Source organism: Podarcis raffonei, chromosome 15 (genome assembly GCF_027172205.1).
Source record: "Podarcis raffonei isolate rPodRaf1 chromosome 15, rPodRaf1.pri, whole genome shotgun sequence".
NCBI classification, from domain to species: Eukaryota; Metazoa; Chordata; class Lepidosauria; order Squamata; family Lacertidae; genus Podarcis; species Podarcis raffonei.
This window is the reverse complement of record NC_070616.1, coordinates 42,824,594-42,840,838: the sequence shown is the minus strand read 5'-3', so window position 1 is coordinate 42,840,838 and position 16,245 is coordinate 42,824,594. Positions and strand designations below refer to the sequence as shown.

The 16,245-nt window shown below is 41.8% G+C and overlaps 1 protein-coding gene across 1 annotated transcript in view; it reads right to left on the bottom strand.

Moving 5' to 3' along the window:
• Window positions 1–16,245, bottom strand: part of PEBP4 (phosphatidylethanolamine binding protein 4) — a 278,274-nt gene that overhangs the window by 40,482 nt on the left and 221,547 nt on the right. Inside the window, exons 4-5 of the mRNA XM_053367044.1 lie at window positions 10,150–10,195; window positions 5,375–5,491 (exon numbers count right to left, since the gene is read on the bottom strand). Coding sequence (XP_053223019.1) covers window positions 5,375–5,491; window positions 10,150–10,195 — 163 coding nt within the window. The remainder of the gene's footprint in view (window positions 1–5,374; window positions 5,492–10,149; window positions 10,196–16,245) is intronic.

The window sequence follows — 16,245 nt, the reverse complement described above, 5'->3', positions numbered from 1 at the left end:
ATATTAGAAAGCAAATCAAAACTCCTATCAAAAATGTACAGCCAGTTGCTTGAATGGGACACCAAGGATGAGGAAATAAAGGAAGTAATGGTGAAATGGGCAATAGACATTGGATACAACATAGAATTTGATAAGTGGAAGAAGCTCTGGAACAAAGGTATGAAATTCTCGGCATGTACAACACTTAGAGAGAATATGTATAAAATGATGTACAGGTGGTACATTACGCCTGTAAAATTAGATAAAATGTACAAAACCGGGGACAAATTATGTTGGAAATGTAAGATCAAGGAAGGCAATTTCTATCACATGTGGTGGTCGTGTGAGGTAATTAGAAAGTTTTGGGAATCTATTTACAATGAACTAAAAAAAAATATTTAAATATACCTTCACAAAAAAACCCGAGGCCTTCCTCTGGGGATAATTGGAGAAGAAATTAAAAAGGAAGACCAAACACTTTCCCAATACGCAACAGTGGCTGCTAGAACACTAATAGCACAAAATTGGAAGACAGCAAAAATCCCAACTATAAATGAGTGGCAATCTAAACTATTTGACTATATAGAGTTGGCAAAAATGACACAGAAAATAAGAAATCAAAATGGTACAAAGTTTAATAATGAATGGAACAAAATTATGACATATATTGAAACAGATGTAAAAAACCTAAAAATCACAGTAGGCTCGATATAACGCTTGTGACGTAAAGAGTTTTAAGAAAACGAAACTGCAGATAGTAAATTTATTGTAATATATTCCAAAACCGAGTTGAAGGGAAGTCAATTATTGTTATGTGATTTAGTTATCTAATTACTGTAAGTTTAATTTGTTTGTATCTTATATTATGTACTGTTTTTCCTTTTGTTTTGTTTTTTCTTTTTTTTCTTTTTTTCCCTCTTTACTTTTTCGTGTTCTGTTTGCCTTTTTTGTTGTTTTAATGTTTGGTGTTGTATAATGAAACCAATAAAAATTATTAAAAAAAAAAGAACTGGCAGATGTGATCTCAGAACCACTGGCAGTCATCTTTGAGAATTCCTGGAGAACAAGCGAAGTCCCGGCAGACTGGAGGAGGGCAAATGTTGTCCCTATTTTCAAAAAGGGGAAAAGAGAGGACCCAAATAATTACCGCCCAGTCAGTCTGACATCAATACCAGGGAAGATTCTGGAGCAGATCATTAAGCAAACAGTCTGTGAGCACCTAGAAAGGAATGCTGTGATCACCAATAGTCAGCATGGATTTCTGAAAAATAAGTCATGTCAGACTAACCTGATCTCGTTTTTTGACAGAATTACAAGCCTGGTAGATGAAGGGAACGCAGTGGATGTAGCCTACCTTGATTTCAGCAAGGCATTTGACAAGGTGCCCCATGATATTCTTGTAAAGAAGCTGGTAAAATGCGGTCTTGACTTTGCTACCACTCAGTGGATTTGTAACTGGCTGACTGACCGAACCCAAAGGGTGCTCATCAATGGTTCCTCTTCATCCTGGAGAAGAGTGACTAGTGGGGTGCCACAGGGTTCTGTCTTGAGCCCGGTCTTATTCAACATCTTTATCAACGACTTGGATGATGGACTCAAGGGCATCCTGATCAAATTTGCAGATGACACCAAACTGGGAGGGGTGGCTAATACCCCAGAGGACAGGATCACACTTCAAAACGACCTTGACAGATTAGAGAACTGGGCCAAAACAAACAAGATGAATTTTAACAGGGAGAAATGTAAAGTATTGCACTTGGGCAAAAAAAATGAGAGGCACAAATACAAGATGGGTGACACCTGGCTTGAGAGCACTACATGTGAAAAGGATCTAGGAGTCTTGGTTGACCACAAACTTGACATGAGCCAACAGTGTGACGCGGCAGCTAAAAAAGCCAATGCAATTCTGGGCTGCATCAATAGGAGTATAGCATCTAGATCAAGGGAAGTAATAGTGCCACTGTATTCTGCTCTGGTCAGACCTCACCTGGAGTACTGTGTCCACTTCTGGGCACCACAGTTCAAGAAGGACACTGACAAACTGGAACGTGTCCAGAGGAGGGCAACCAAAATGGTCAGAGGCCTGGAAACGATGCCTTATGAGGAACGGCTAAGGGAGCTGGGCATGTTTAGCCTGGAGAAGAGGAGGTTAAGGGGTGATATGTTCAAATATATAAAAGGATGTCACATAGAGGAGGGAGAAAGGTTGTTTTCTGCTGCTCCAGAGAAGCGGACACGGAGCAATGGATCCAAACTACAAGAAAGAAGATTCCACCTAAACATTAGGAAGAACTTCCTGACAGTAAGAGCTGTTCGACAGTGGAATTTGCTGCCAAGGAGTGTGGTGGAGTCTCCTTCTTTGGAGGTCTTTAAGCAGAGGCTTGACAACCATATGTCAGGAGTGCTCTGATGGTGTTTCCTGCTTGGCAGGGGGTTGGACTCGATGGCCCTTGTGGTCTCTTCCAACTCTAGGATTCTAGGATTCTAGGATTGTGCAGGTTATAGGTGTGTTTGCTGTGTGTAGGGATAGGCAGAGCTGTCAAATTTTGTTTCTCATTTTCCCACTCTTGTTCAGCTCTCTACATTTTCAACCAGTTTGCATTAGAAAACGAAAGCTCTCACAACAATTTATGAGTGTTTTAGTGTTAATTTCTCCTAATGTACATAATTTTGTATGCAATTTCCCCTAATTTTTGAATGCTATGTCACTAACAACCCACCTCACCAGGTGGCTGTGAGAGTAAATGGGGAGGGAAGAACCATGTGTACCACCTTGAGCTCTTTGGGGAGAAAGGTGGTGCATAAAAGTAAGAAATAAAATGAATGAATAAATGCAATTTAACGTATGCTTTACCCTAGTACATGCATTTTTGCACACATTGCTTGGGTGGAGAACTGCAGTGCAAAATTCAGAGAAATGCAAATTTTGAAGACAGCTGTGCTTTGACTTGCATATTGTTTTAGAAAGTGTGAATTAGTTAGGTTCACCTTTCAATGTGAACTGAACTAAATCTCTCCCCACCCCTAGCATGCATCCATTTGTAATAGTGGCCACATCCACTCCAGCCACTTGCACTTTTGTCTTGGCCTTCTGTGATGAAGGTGTGCCTGGCTCAGCAGAGGTGCTATTGATAAGCATTGTTTCAAGACTGTGCAACCCCAGAGGGCTGGCCAAGAGGAAATGCGGCAAAGAGGGTCCCCTGCCCCTGGCATTACAGCTCCAACCTTGAGGAAAGACCTGCTCTTTCAACACGAGAGTTGCTTCCTGTTGCTTTTCCCAGGTTCATACGTCTCCCCACTGGAGATCATAGTCATACTCATTGCAAAAGTACATCATTCTCTGCAATTTATTTCCAAGTATTTCTCACTCTAAGAACAGCTTTGGAGGAGGAGAAAAAAGGCAGCCTTGCCCTCTGCTGCGCTGTTCTATCAACTGGCTTGAAAGCAAGATAATTATGATCACGATGATTATTTTTGAAAAGTAGCCAGTTTTTCCCTCCTCGGCCATTTCCAATTCTAACTGGGATAGATCTATAGTCAAAATGTTGCAACATTTCTTGTGGTGATGAGATCAGTCTGTGACATTTATGATTACACATTAATAGGTAGGTGGGACACAGGTGGCGCTGTGGGTTAAACCACAGAGCCTAGGACTTGCCGATCAGAAGGTCGGTGGTTCGAATCCCTGCGACGGGGTGAGCTCCCGTTGTTCGGTCCCTGCTCCTGCCAACCTAGCAGTTCGAAAGCACGTCAAAGTGCAAGTAGATAAATAGGTACCGCTCCGGTGGGAAGGTAAACAGCGTTTCCGTGTGCTGCTCTGGTTCGCCAGAAGCGGCTTAGTCATGCTGGCCACATGACCTGGAAGCTGTCTGCAGACAAACGCCGGCTCCCTCGGCCAATAAAGCGAGATGAGCGCCGCAACCCCAGAGTCGGTCACGACTGGACCTAATGGTCAGGTGTCCCTTTACCTTTACCTTTTTAGGTAGATAGATCCAGATATAGACTTTTTCCATGGAGCTCAAGGTGACATAGAAGATTCTTGCCCCATGTCCGTGCTACCTTTGATGCAGCTCAACCGGGCAACACAGATTAACCCATGGTCACTCCTCTAAGCAATTCCATTTACAAGGTACTCTTACTCTTAACATTCAACCAAAATCTATCCTCCTCTAACTTAAGACCATTTGATCTGGTCTCCCCCCCCCCAAAGGGAGTAACTAATGATATGCCTATTGGAAGCCCTCAGTAAGGACCTGAGTGCAAGTCATCTTCCACTCACAAATCCCAGAAACTGGTATTGAGGGATTTGACTTCTTCTATGTGACAGTCCTTTTATAGGGTAGGAAGGGATGCAGGTGGCGCTGTGGTCTAAACCACTGAGCCTCTTGGGCTTGCCGATCGGAAGGTTGGCGGTTCAAATCCCCACGACAGGGTGAGCTCCTGCTGCTCTGTCCCAGCTCCTGCCAGCCTAGCAGTCCGAAAGCACACCAGTGCAAGTAGATAAATAGGTACTGTTGTGGCAGGAAGGTAAACAACGTTTCCATGTGCTCTGGCTTCTGTCACAGTGCACCAGAAGCGGTTTAGTCATGCTGGCCACATGTTTGTGGACAAACACCGGCTCCCTCGGCCTGAAAGCGAGATGAGTGCCTCAACCCTATAGTTGCCTTTCACTGGACTTAACTGTCCAGGGGTCCTTTGCTTTTTACCTATAGGGTAAGGCCATTCCATATGACATAGGAATCAGGACTTTTCTGTGAGAGCACCTACTCTTCAGAACTTCATCCCATTACATAGCAGACAAGTGCTGTCTGCTGAAATGTTTCAATGTTTCAAACTTTCCTTTTTCAACAAACCTTTTAAGTGCAGATTCTTAACGCAGTCTATATATGTATCGGATTTGAAATTACACACACAGAGAGAGAATCATTGATGTTTTGGGATGTTTCATGGGAAGCTATTTATAAAAGAAATTAAAAATAGATAGATAGATAGGATAGATAGATAGATAGATAGATAGATAGATGATAGATAGATAGATGATAGATAGATAGATAGATGATAGATAGATAGATAAGTATCTCATGGTCATTCCTACCTAGTCAATTCAAAGAATAAAGACTGGTGATAACAACAGGAACAGCTGGTTCCCATACTGTCATGAAATGTATCCTTTACATGGTACACAACCATGCCCGCTGCTAGGGTATTTTTGATTAGCTCTACAAACATTCTAAAGTACCTCCACATATTCGCAATTACATTTTATCATGCTGAAAACAGAGACAGAGATACAGACTGGAGAAAACTAATACCCTGATGCATTATTTTTGCAATGTACTAAAAGAACAAATGTGGGCTTTTTCTGCTTATGGAATAAAGTGACACAATCCCTTACCTAAAGATGCACTTTTCTCTGGGTTCAGGTATATAGTTTCGTCACCTGGCTGTTCATAGAGGAGGAACTGGTAGCGGTGGTAACCACTGTTGGGTGGTGGTGTGGGTCTTCGGTAGTCTATAAGGAATAAAACAATGATGTTCAAAGGATGCATTGTATTTATTCTCTCAACAACAGACACCCACCCCGTGACAATCCAAGATATGGCCTCTTTGTAATAGGAATCAGCCAAAGTTTCTTTCTTGCCCTTTTAAATCATCCTATTTATTTACTTATTCCAGGAGCTATATACCCAGTCTCCTCCCATCTGCAATTTCCCTTGATTTCTTGGTCAAGTTCACCTGTTATTCAGCTAGGGATACTGGAGAATTCTGTTGAAAATGTAAAAAGAAATGGAAATTGCTGCTTTTCATGTGTTACTCTGTGGTTAGAAATGGAAGTTAGTCAAGTGAACAAGATCAACATTCACTCATATTGCTGTTGTTTAAGTCTGTAAAAGATATGTACTTAATTACCTTTTAAACATTGTTTTGACTTTCCTTTACATTGAAATGAATCTAAGTTGTGTGTTAAATAATTATTTAAGTTATATAACTCATGTTAAATAGTGGACAATGAGCCAAATAATGTAGATTGAAGAAACCGAACTGCAGCTAAACAGGGACAGCACTGATTGTGAAGCATACAGGTTGGAGTGGAAATTGCTGCCTTCCCACATTCCTATACCAAGATTGATGTGTGAGTACATCCTTCTTCCCTTTCCCTCCCAGGCATGTGTCTGTATTTTTAACTCTATATTGCTCCATATCAATTTGTTTGTGTTGCAATGTTGCACCAGACTTTAGGACTAGATTATTTTATTTTATCCAGCTAAAGCTCTGATTCCTATTCAGAGAGGCCCCATTAAGCCATCATTACAACCCTGTTATGGTTTTTAAATGGGCAGTTATGATTAAGTGAGCAGATGGGGATTTGTGGTGTAAACCTCACATCTCCCTGAGGAGCACCTGGTGTGTATAGGTGTTCTCTGAGCACCTTTCCCACCCTTTCCGCTTCCCTCCTCTCCTCTTGTGCCTGGCTCCTTGCCATGTGCTCACAAGCGTGCTCTTGCCTTTTTTCCTTTAGAAAAACTTCCCTTTACCCTTACCTACTTTTCCCAGGGACTCGAGCTCAGATCAGTTCCTCTCTCCAAACCCCACCTCTCTTTACCTCCCTTAACCTGTCTCCCAAAGGATGACATCCAAGCCTTAAAGCATTCCCTAAAGGGATCATTTAGACTCATTCCAGTCACTGTCTGCTTCTCAGTACTCCATGCACACAATCTATCATGTTGTTCAACATTCTGCAGCCCCTCCCCTAAGCAGCCTATTTCTCCCTCAGGTTTTTCTTTAGGCACTTTCTGTCGCATTCTCTCCCCCCCCCCCCATGTTGGACTGCTAGAGTGCACTCTGTGTGGGTCTGCCTTTAAATATAGTTTTGGAAACTGGGTTGCAACCACCTGATTAGTGGTTGGTGCCAGGCAGGCAGAACATAACACACCTATATTATACCGGTTGCACTGGTTACTCGTGTGTTTCCAGGCCCAACTGAAAATAATGGTGGTGATCTTGAAAGCCTTAAATGGTTTGGGACGGGATATTTAAAGGATCACCTCTGCTCATACCAACCTGCTAATACCCTACAATCTGCTTCAGAGGTCCAGTGGTGGTCTCAGGAAGGCAGAGAGACTGTTTGGCTTCCATATGTTTGAGTCTAGTGCAGGCATAGGCAAACTCAGCCCTCCAGATGTTTTTGGCCTACAACTCCCATGATCACTAGCTAACAAGACCAGTGGTCAGGGATGATGGGAATTGTAGTCTCAAAACATCTGGAGGGCCGAGTTTGCCTATGCCTGGTCTAGTGCATGAGTTGTACTATATCAGCAGGTGGAAGCTACACTTGATTCCTGGAGAGCTCAGATTTAAATGGAGCCAGGATATTACTTGCTGCTGTCAACCTTCAGTGCCTCCCTAGTGAGTTGACAACTCCCCACTCCCCCTGTGTCATGAAAAAGAGCCTAATACCAAGCAGAGCTATTATGTATGCAGATGCTACCTGTTTAAAACCCCAATCTTAGCTTGAAGGGCATTTCAGATTGGGTTCAGGAAAAGAAGATGTGATGTGAAGGGACCAGAGAGGCTAAAATTCCTCCAGAGTGTATAATGATTTTTTTGGTGGGGTGGGGGTGGGAATCTTCCTTGAACAGCATCTCAGATGGTTCAACACATTTATTGAAAACATATTTAATTCACAGCTGATGCTCTTTCTCCATTTTGTTTTCTTTGGGCAACAAGACTCCTGCTTGGGCCCAATCCTGAAAGTCCTCCAGCTGGTGAAAGGTGCTGCAAGGTCAAGCTATTTGTGCCATGTGCTTATATTGTTGATGCAGGGTAGTCTATGAAAGAAAAATCTAGGTAATCAATATTCTATCTAATGTAAGGTTTTCACTTGTATTAAGTGCAAACCATTGTTAGCATTGCATATACAAATGCTCAAATAAATGGCGGTTCACATTTTTCAAATGTCCTGCGTGATTTGCTGCTGCTATTAACAGGGATTAGAGCTGAGAGTGTACAGGCTGTCACTGCTGGCATAGAGTAAATAATATGAGCAGATATGTTATCCATGGTTTCTCACTACAGAGTATTTGAATTTACAAAAACCATCTCTGAGATGGGTGGGTACAACTAGCAGCCCAAGATACATCTGTACAACTTTTACCACCTCTTCATTTTGTTGTACTAGATAGAGAAGAGATCAATATCTGCTGTCCAGCCTGAGTGTACAAGGATTCCTTAGCTTTGCTGTTCAGCTGAGATCTCCTCAGGGAGTGCCCTGAGACTGCAATGGGTAGGGCAGGGAGAATTCTGCAGACCTATACATGTCTACTCTGAAGTAAGTTTCATTGAGTTCAATGTGACTAACTTCCAAGTAAATGTGTGCAGGAGAATAGCAGCCTAAGGGCATATCTGCATCATGATGCACAGCACATCCCCACCTCACCCCCCTTTCTAATGATCCTCCTGCAAACAATCACATATTGAGTCACTGTACCATGATAGAAAGGGAGCCTTCAGCTTGCTTATTGGTGTCTTTTTTTGGTCAATTTCTCTTGCAATCAGAAGTAGAGAAGTTTAATTGACAGTTTTATTTTATTATTATTTTTTAAAAAGCATTTGGAGAAGATGCGTGCTGCAGTGTTTTGGGGGGAGGTGTGCATAGTCCTACAAACAACTTTTTATTTTAAGGAAAGTGTCTAAGCATTAGTGGTGGCACTGCTGCACTGGAAGGAGGTAACGTTGTTAATACTGTATTTGGCACTTCTGTTTCTTTGGTGCTTGAATGGGGTGGGATCAACAGGTAAAGATAAACGATTAATTAATGACTTACTGTATAGAGCACCATCAGTATGTATGGCATCTTACAGAGTTACACAGGCAAAGCGGATTCCAAAGGACCATATAGTCTAAGATATATATAGATATGCACACACACACTGGGGAAAACAGCAAAGAGAGAAACAAGACTAGGAAGGTATGCAGATATAAATGCTGTTGTATGTACTTAAAGCACATTAGCTGCAGCTGGAAATAAGGATTAAGGGGATAAGCCTCAGACCATATGGAATAGGAGGTTAGAGGAAGGATTTAAAGGCAAAGAGAACAATCACTTTTAGGAGGAATACAAAATACCCTGGGTGAGGAGCTGTGTCTATGGTAGGCACATGACACTTTCTAGAGGGGCAGCCACATTAATCTCAGACTCCATCTCATCCTCATAGATGCAGTGGAAGGGCTTGCAGGGTGTGTATGTGCACACAGAGCGGTGAGTGATGGTGGTAGTCTTCCATAATAAAATGTTTCTGGGAAATGTTTAAATTCTGGGGCAAAGTAGTTCCCATCTTGGAGAAAATCATTTGTATCCACCTGTAATTTTCCATATCACTTTACTCAAACCTCTGTTGTTTTAAAGTACCATTTGCCTCTCAGTTCCTTCTGTCCTTGCTGTATTCAAACTTCTGCCTTTGTTTTAAACCAGGGGTCAGCAAGGTTCACCTTGCTGGGGCTGGTTCACTCCAGCGGAGATCCCTCTGTGGGCCGGATTGCATGCGTGTGCTTGAGCATGTGCGCCCGCAATTTCTGGTGTCTGCGCAGACATGATTTTTGACATCTGCGCATGCGTGATTTCTGGCACCGTGAAGCGAGTTCCCATGCCGCGCTGCGCCGGTTTAGCGCAGCGCACGGGGACTCGTCGAGTGGGCGGCTTGGTTCAGGGGCGGCTTGTGGGTGCTGTGGGTTTTGTGTCTTGTGTTGTCTGGAATACCATTTTTTTAAGGATTCTGAACAAAAGACAAGGCAGTGAAATGCTTCCTTCTGTGGGTTTCCATTGGATTCTTTTTATTCGTGAATAAGGATCCTTATGTTCCTTGGATTTATTAATCTGCTTTCAGGGAGCTATCTTCTTTCTAGTCAGCAAGAGCTCTAAAGAAATACATTTTTTAAACCACCCGACTGCTTCTTAACGGATTAGAGACCTGGTGGCGGTGTCACAATATCCAAAGCCCTAGGGATTCATTTTCCTGTACTGAGAAGGGCTGTGGCCTTATTTGACTTAAAAGCAACCAAGATCACATACATGAATGGGAATCCATAACGCCTACACAAAAATAGAATCCAGAGGCTGCTTTCCATTCAGTGCCAAGACCTATTGGTAGGATGTGTCCAGTTTCTGTTTACCTGTTAATACACGGCCTTTTGGATTCCCTTTCTTCAGGTCAGCACCCTGAAATGAGAGGAATAATTTTGCAGCTCAGTGTTGTGCATCACCAAGAAACAAAGCATTCAACCTTTATGTTTCATTCCTCTGCATTGTTTAGTGAAACATAACAAAGCAGGTACAGAAGCTGGCAAAGATGGAGTGTTGCACACCAGCCAGAAGCCAAAAGAACTCATCCAAAGCCAGCAAATTTATCTCTGGGCTAGAGGTCCTCATCTCCTGACACATGCTGAAAGCAAAACCAATAAAATGGACAGTCCTACTGCTTGCAGGCCACTTCCTCCCAGGGATGCCAACTTGAATTAAATACTGGTGTGTGTGTGGGGGGGTGTTAGCCCTGCCCCATATGCATGCACACCATTTTAATGGCAATGGTATTTTACTGGGGTGTGTGTGAAGGGAGCCGAACCCCTAGGAGTTGGTGCCTATGCTTCCTGCCAAGGTTCCCATTGCTTCCACCTCATTGGTCAGTTCTTCCCTGTAAATGAGGTTTGATGGTTGCCATCCCTAACCTGTTATATCTCTGTTATATCTCTCCACTCCTAGCCATGACGGGTTGCAGAACTAGGGAACAGCAGTCTGACTACTTTCAACTGGAAATTTTAGCTGTGGCAAATAACCGCTACAACCTTTGATGAAAAGCCTTTCATACCAGGAGAATAAATGTTATTTTTAGCTGCTTTATACAAAACAGAGGATATAATAATTCACTACAAAGTTTTGTCTGGTTGTTGCAACAGAAGTTTCTTCAAGTTTACTTAGCATTCTTTAACTTTGTTTCTCCCTCAAAAAAATCCCCTTGACACATTGTTTTGTGTCTAATCTAAGCAGAAATGATGGGGAGGGCAAATGTACTGGTGGGAGCTGTAGTTTGCTTGCTAATTTATATTTAAAGTGTCATTGCCTTGTATATGGCAGCCCAACACATTGTAGAGTTCCCCTGAATCACAGGCTGTGCTGTCACTGTGGCACAGAGGAACTGACAGACTGATCGCACTGGACCTGTTATCTGGGCAACAGGTTACTAAGAGGGCTACAAAAGCTTGCTTTTAAAGCCCTGACACCATTGTGTGCACAGGTATTCAGGCAGTAGCTAATTAATATCTTTGCAATGGCAAAAAGGTCACTGCAGTTTTAGAAAGCACATCAGCTGGCACACAGACAGCAGGTACAGTATGAGCAAAATGCCTGCAAACCTTACAAGGCCAACTTCCATATTTCTATATGTTCATCAACAAAGTTCTAGCAAATTCAGTGGGGAATTTCATATGTGATGCTAAAATGTGTATACATATGTGTCACATATGAACGCTGTTAATGTGAGAGAAAATTCAAGATGTGTCAAATGTACAGTGTAGTCAAAGTAGACTTTATGTAGACCCTGGAGAACTACAGCCCATCAGTGTAGACTGTAGGCAATACTGAGCTAGACATAGCAATGGTCTGATCCATTATAAGGCAGCTTACAAGTACAATGAACGCCTGGTTTTGGAGGAGGGTACGGGTTCTGGGAGACTCCAGTGACAGCGTGTCATTCAACTGCTGCTCAGGCTTGGCCTGTTCCATGCTATCTGGTTCCTGCTCCTCCTCTCCCATTATTTCCCAACTTCTTTCTTCTTCTTCTTTGTCTTTGTCTTCTTCTTCTTATTATTATTCCTCTTCGGTATGCCCAGTGGCAAACCAGTCCTATAGATCTATACTATCTGCCCCTTCCTCCTCTCTGGAAGGCTCCTGGGGAGGCTGTCTCCACCACTCCTCTTTGTCTGTCCAGTCCCTGACACTTCCCCTATCACTGAAGAGCCTTCCCCTTCAGAGAAGGCATCTGGGAATAAATCTGGTCACAGTGCTTAGTTGTGCTTTAGCTGTTTGTAACCTGCAGACCCATGTTGGAATGCTGTACTGATTTAATCAATACAGCTTTTAAATTTTCCTGTTGTGTTAATGGTTCAAGTTCTGAGTTTGAGGAACTCGGAAGCAGAATAACAAGATACAAGAAATCATTATCTATGGGGATATTGATTGCAAAAATGTGAAAACTGCATACAAAGGTGTGTTTTTGGGGAGAAATCTGTACTGAAATGCTGATGAATTTTAATGAGGATTATTTTCAAATCACAAATTGGTATAGAAATGTAGAGAACTGAATTTAAGATTTTTTTAAAATGAGAAATTTAGAGAACCAAAGTATTATTGGTCTGTTTCCAGTGTTTTGGTTCCCTCACAAAGTACTTGCTCCATTTTTTCAGTCCCAAAGTAATACTGATTGTGGTACAGACCTAGATGTTCTGACAGGCAAAGCCATAAGCTTCTGATACTATTTCAAGTGATAACATGTACTGTACTACAATGAAGTATAATGCAAATAGACATATTTCTAAAATCTCCTGATTGGGATATAGGGTAATCTAAAAAATAATATTTTTTTAAATAAATCAGCAGCTGTTTAACAATAATTTAACTGCTGTTGAATAATTAGGTAGCAAGTAACTACAGAAATAGGTTAAGGAAGCTAACAGTAATGAGACATAAGGAACAAGGTAGTAATACAATAAGGAATAAGGCAGTAATACAAAGCAGTGCTTGCATGCATTGTGTGCCAAATGTTTCTGTGTAATTTCCTGCCACATCTGTTGCTACTGTACTCTTATTTCCCCCTCCCACTCAATTCTGCTTTGCAACATCCCCTGTTAATCCAGTCATACCCACACACCTCTGAACCACTAATACATTTCAGGTCTGACCTGCTCCAAGAACAGCAGTTGTTAGCATTTGAAGATGCATATTGATTACTGTTTCAAATAACTGAGAATGTTGGGTTCCAAAAAATTTTGGAATTAAGTCCCCCCCCCCATCATGAACTGGGCATTTATTGTGGAATAGCAACACTTTGTTCACTCAATTTTTACTGGGAATCTGCACAATACCATGAACAAGACACCCTCCTCTTATACTGTATTTCCCTGTTCAGCTTCACTTTTCCCTCACAGTTCAGACTGTGTAAAATTCAGTGTAATAGTAACACACGTAGAGATGGCATATTGTGCTCTATGATGGCTAGTAATAACTTTTCAACTTCTACAAGATGACTCTATAGCCCCTATATAGATGACTCTAGCCTCTCTGTGATTTGGTTCTCCTTTCTGGGAATCAATTCTATCACATCTTGTAGAAGTTGAGACATATTTGCCAGGTCAATTCAAATACTATGTTATGGCCTGCAGGTGGAGGTTAAGAATTTAAGTAAAGCCCTGCTGGATCAGGCCAAAGGCATCTTGTATCCAATAGCCAGTGCTGTAGTGGTAATTTATGAAATGCAGGAGCCCTTATAGCCACACCCTCAGAGTCCCATGCCATAGCACAAAGAACAGTCAAAATAGATTAAAGATCAGCAGCACAATAGCAGAATTCCCACTTTATTAGTATCAGGTGACAAAAATAGATTACTGAACTAGCAAAGCATGATGTGGTGGTTACTACATTGGACTTTTAGCCATGACATCCATTGGTTTATCTACCTTAGTGCTGTCTACACTAGACTCCTGTTTAAGACAGGGGTCCAAAGGTCCATCATAGATATGACACCATTCATGAAATCACCAATTGCATGGATACCACCCCACCAAAGTAAAGGGGGGGGCTCTGCACCTCCACAGTCTGCATTGTATCTTTAGCAGAGGGGAGAAATGGGGGAACTTAACTGTTTGCCTCCTGTTGTGCTCCTAATCCTGACCCCAGTCCAGAGGATTCACACAGCTGTTAATTGTGTGAATAGTGTCATGTCTAGTTGGGCTCCTTATTTGGAGATTGAACCTGCATTCTTTTTGCATGCAAAGCCATGTGCTCCACCACTTAGCTACTGTCCTTCCCTTAACTTTTTGGCAAACTTCCATGACCCCAATTCATAACTGGGAATCATATCAGTAACCAGAAGCCTGCCCAGCCTCTATGACTTTTTTATTAGCTTAATGGTCCTTGTCTGAATAGTAAGTCACTAAGAATCTAGGATGCTTCACTCTCCCAACCAGCAAGGAAACTAAAGGGACCAGCAACAATCTTCTGGACAGACGGGGTCCCAGCAACGGCACACAGCATTTCCTCATTCCACTTCAATTACTGACTGCAAACTGCCCGCCCACTGCGAAGCTTTCTAGCCCCTCATTGCTGACTCCTCCTGACCCTGCCAGAGCACGGGGTCAGCAGCACATTTCTGTGAGTGCAAGGAGAGATGATTTAATCTTTTCATCCACTTTTTCCCATTTATCAGGAGGAATAAATCACTTTCCTTTGCCTGCCAAGCTCATGGGCCGGTGGAAGATGGAGTCAGGCAGAACCCGCCTCCTTTGAAAATAGCTTCCTGGTGTTTGCTTCTGGCTTTGGCATGGGAGTTGCTGGCTTTTGCTGTTTCCTTGAATGTGCTGATTAACACCTCAGTACAACAATAAACAGAACCCCTAAATACAAAAGTAAATCATTTAATTTTCCCCAAAGGTAAATGACTAACCTATACTAGGTATTCCCTGAGGGTACCATGGTCTACTACTCCAATTCATGCTTATGGCACATGGACCCAAAATGGAAATAAAAGCATTGAGTCTAATTGGCTGCAAGGTACCTGACGGTCTTGATGTCCATGCCTGGTTTAATTCAGATTGTAGGGAACAGATTATTTATTTTGAAAAAGATATATTGGATTGGTGTCTCAGAAAAACCGCACAAAGCAAACAATATTGTTCCAGTAGTCAGCTATCTTAGAATAATGTCTCTACTACTAGTTTTACGTAGCAAGAGCATTACTGTTGTTTTAAAGTTTTGTTTCTTGTTATTAGATTTTTTTTTTAAAAATCTATTTGTACAATCTTTTATATCCTGATTGTTTATCCTAATTAACTTTGGATTTCTTTTGTGTAAGAATGGCAGAACAGACATATTCTAATAACTAAATAGTGCATAGATAACATGTTGTTGTTGTTGTTTAGTCATTTAGTCATGACCGACTCTTCATGACCCCCTGGACCAGAGCACGCCAGGCCCTCCTGTCTTCCACTGCCTCCCGCAGTTTGGTCAAACTCATGCTGGTAGCTTTGAGAACACTATCCAACCATCTCATTCTCTGTCATCCCCTTCTCCTTGTGCCCTCTATCTTTCCCAACATCAGGGTCTTTTCCAGGGAGTCTTCTCTTCTCATGAGGTGGCCAAAGTATTAGAGTCTCAGCTCAGGAAGTATGTCCCAAGCATTTTGTTAATAGCAACAGCTATTTGATGCATATAATGAATTTGTCTAACCTTTTTATTGAACTCTACTGCAGTAATACCTAAGCATTTATACAAAGCTTCACAGTGCTCAAAGCTCTTCACATACATTATCTCAATGATCCTTAGTGTTCTGTGAGGAGATAATTTTATTTCCCTCTACCACACACCCAAAGCTTTTTGAATTGAAAAACCCAAACCCTTTTAGCTTTTCATCGAATAAGGGGAATTTTGTACCCTTTTACATTTTGTTGCCTTGTGTTTTGTGAAACAGCCTTTGAAATAAAGTACGTGTTTTAAAATAAAGGACACCTGCTATCTGTAGTGCAAAAGATGTGCAAAAGGAATAAATTACCACTTTTCTAATCTGCTGGTGTTGTACACCAATTCTGTCCTGTCCTGTTGTTCTGAATCTCTCTTTACTTACTTACTCAGCATAACACACTGGGCTGTTCTGAAAGCACAGCACTTTTGGAAATCTGGGTATTTGGAGATTTGGATTATGAAAGCAAGTGATTTTTTCTGAGGGGTCGCAGGGGTATGCATACCCCTAAACATTTTGTGAATCTAACGGGAGAAGAAACTAAAAATTTTAATTTTTTTAGTTTCTTCTTTAGCATGGTGAATCGTCAGTTCTGTTGCTACCCCCGATGGCGGCCTCATTTGCTGTCACAGTGTTTCTTGAGTCTCCACGGAAGCAACCATTTAATGTGTGAAGTAGGAGTTGGAATCTAGCACAGTGATTGGTATTTATTTATTTGTTTGTTTGTTTTTCCTGATTTGAACTATAAAATGATGATTTTCTT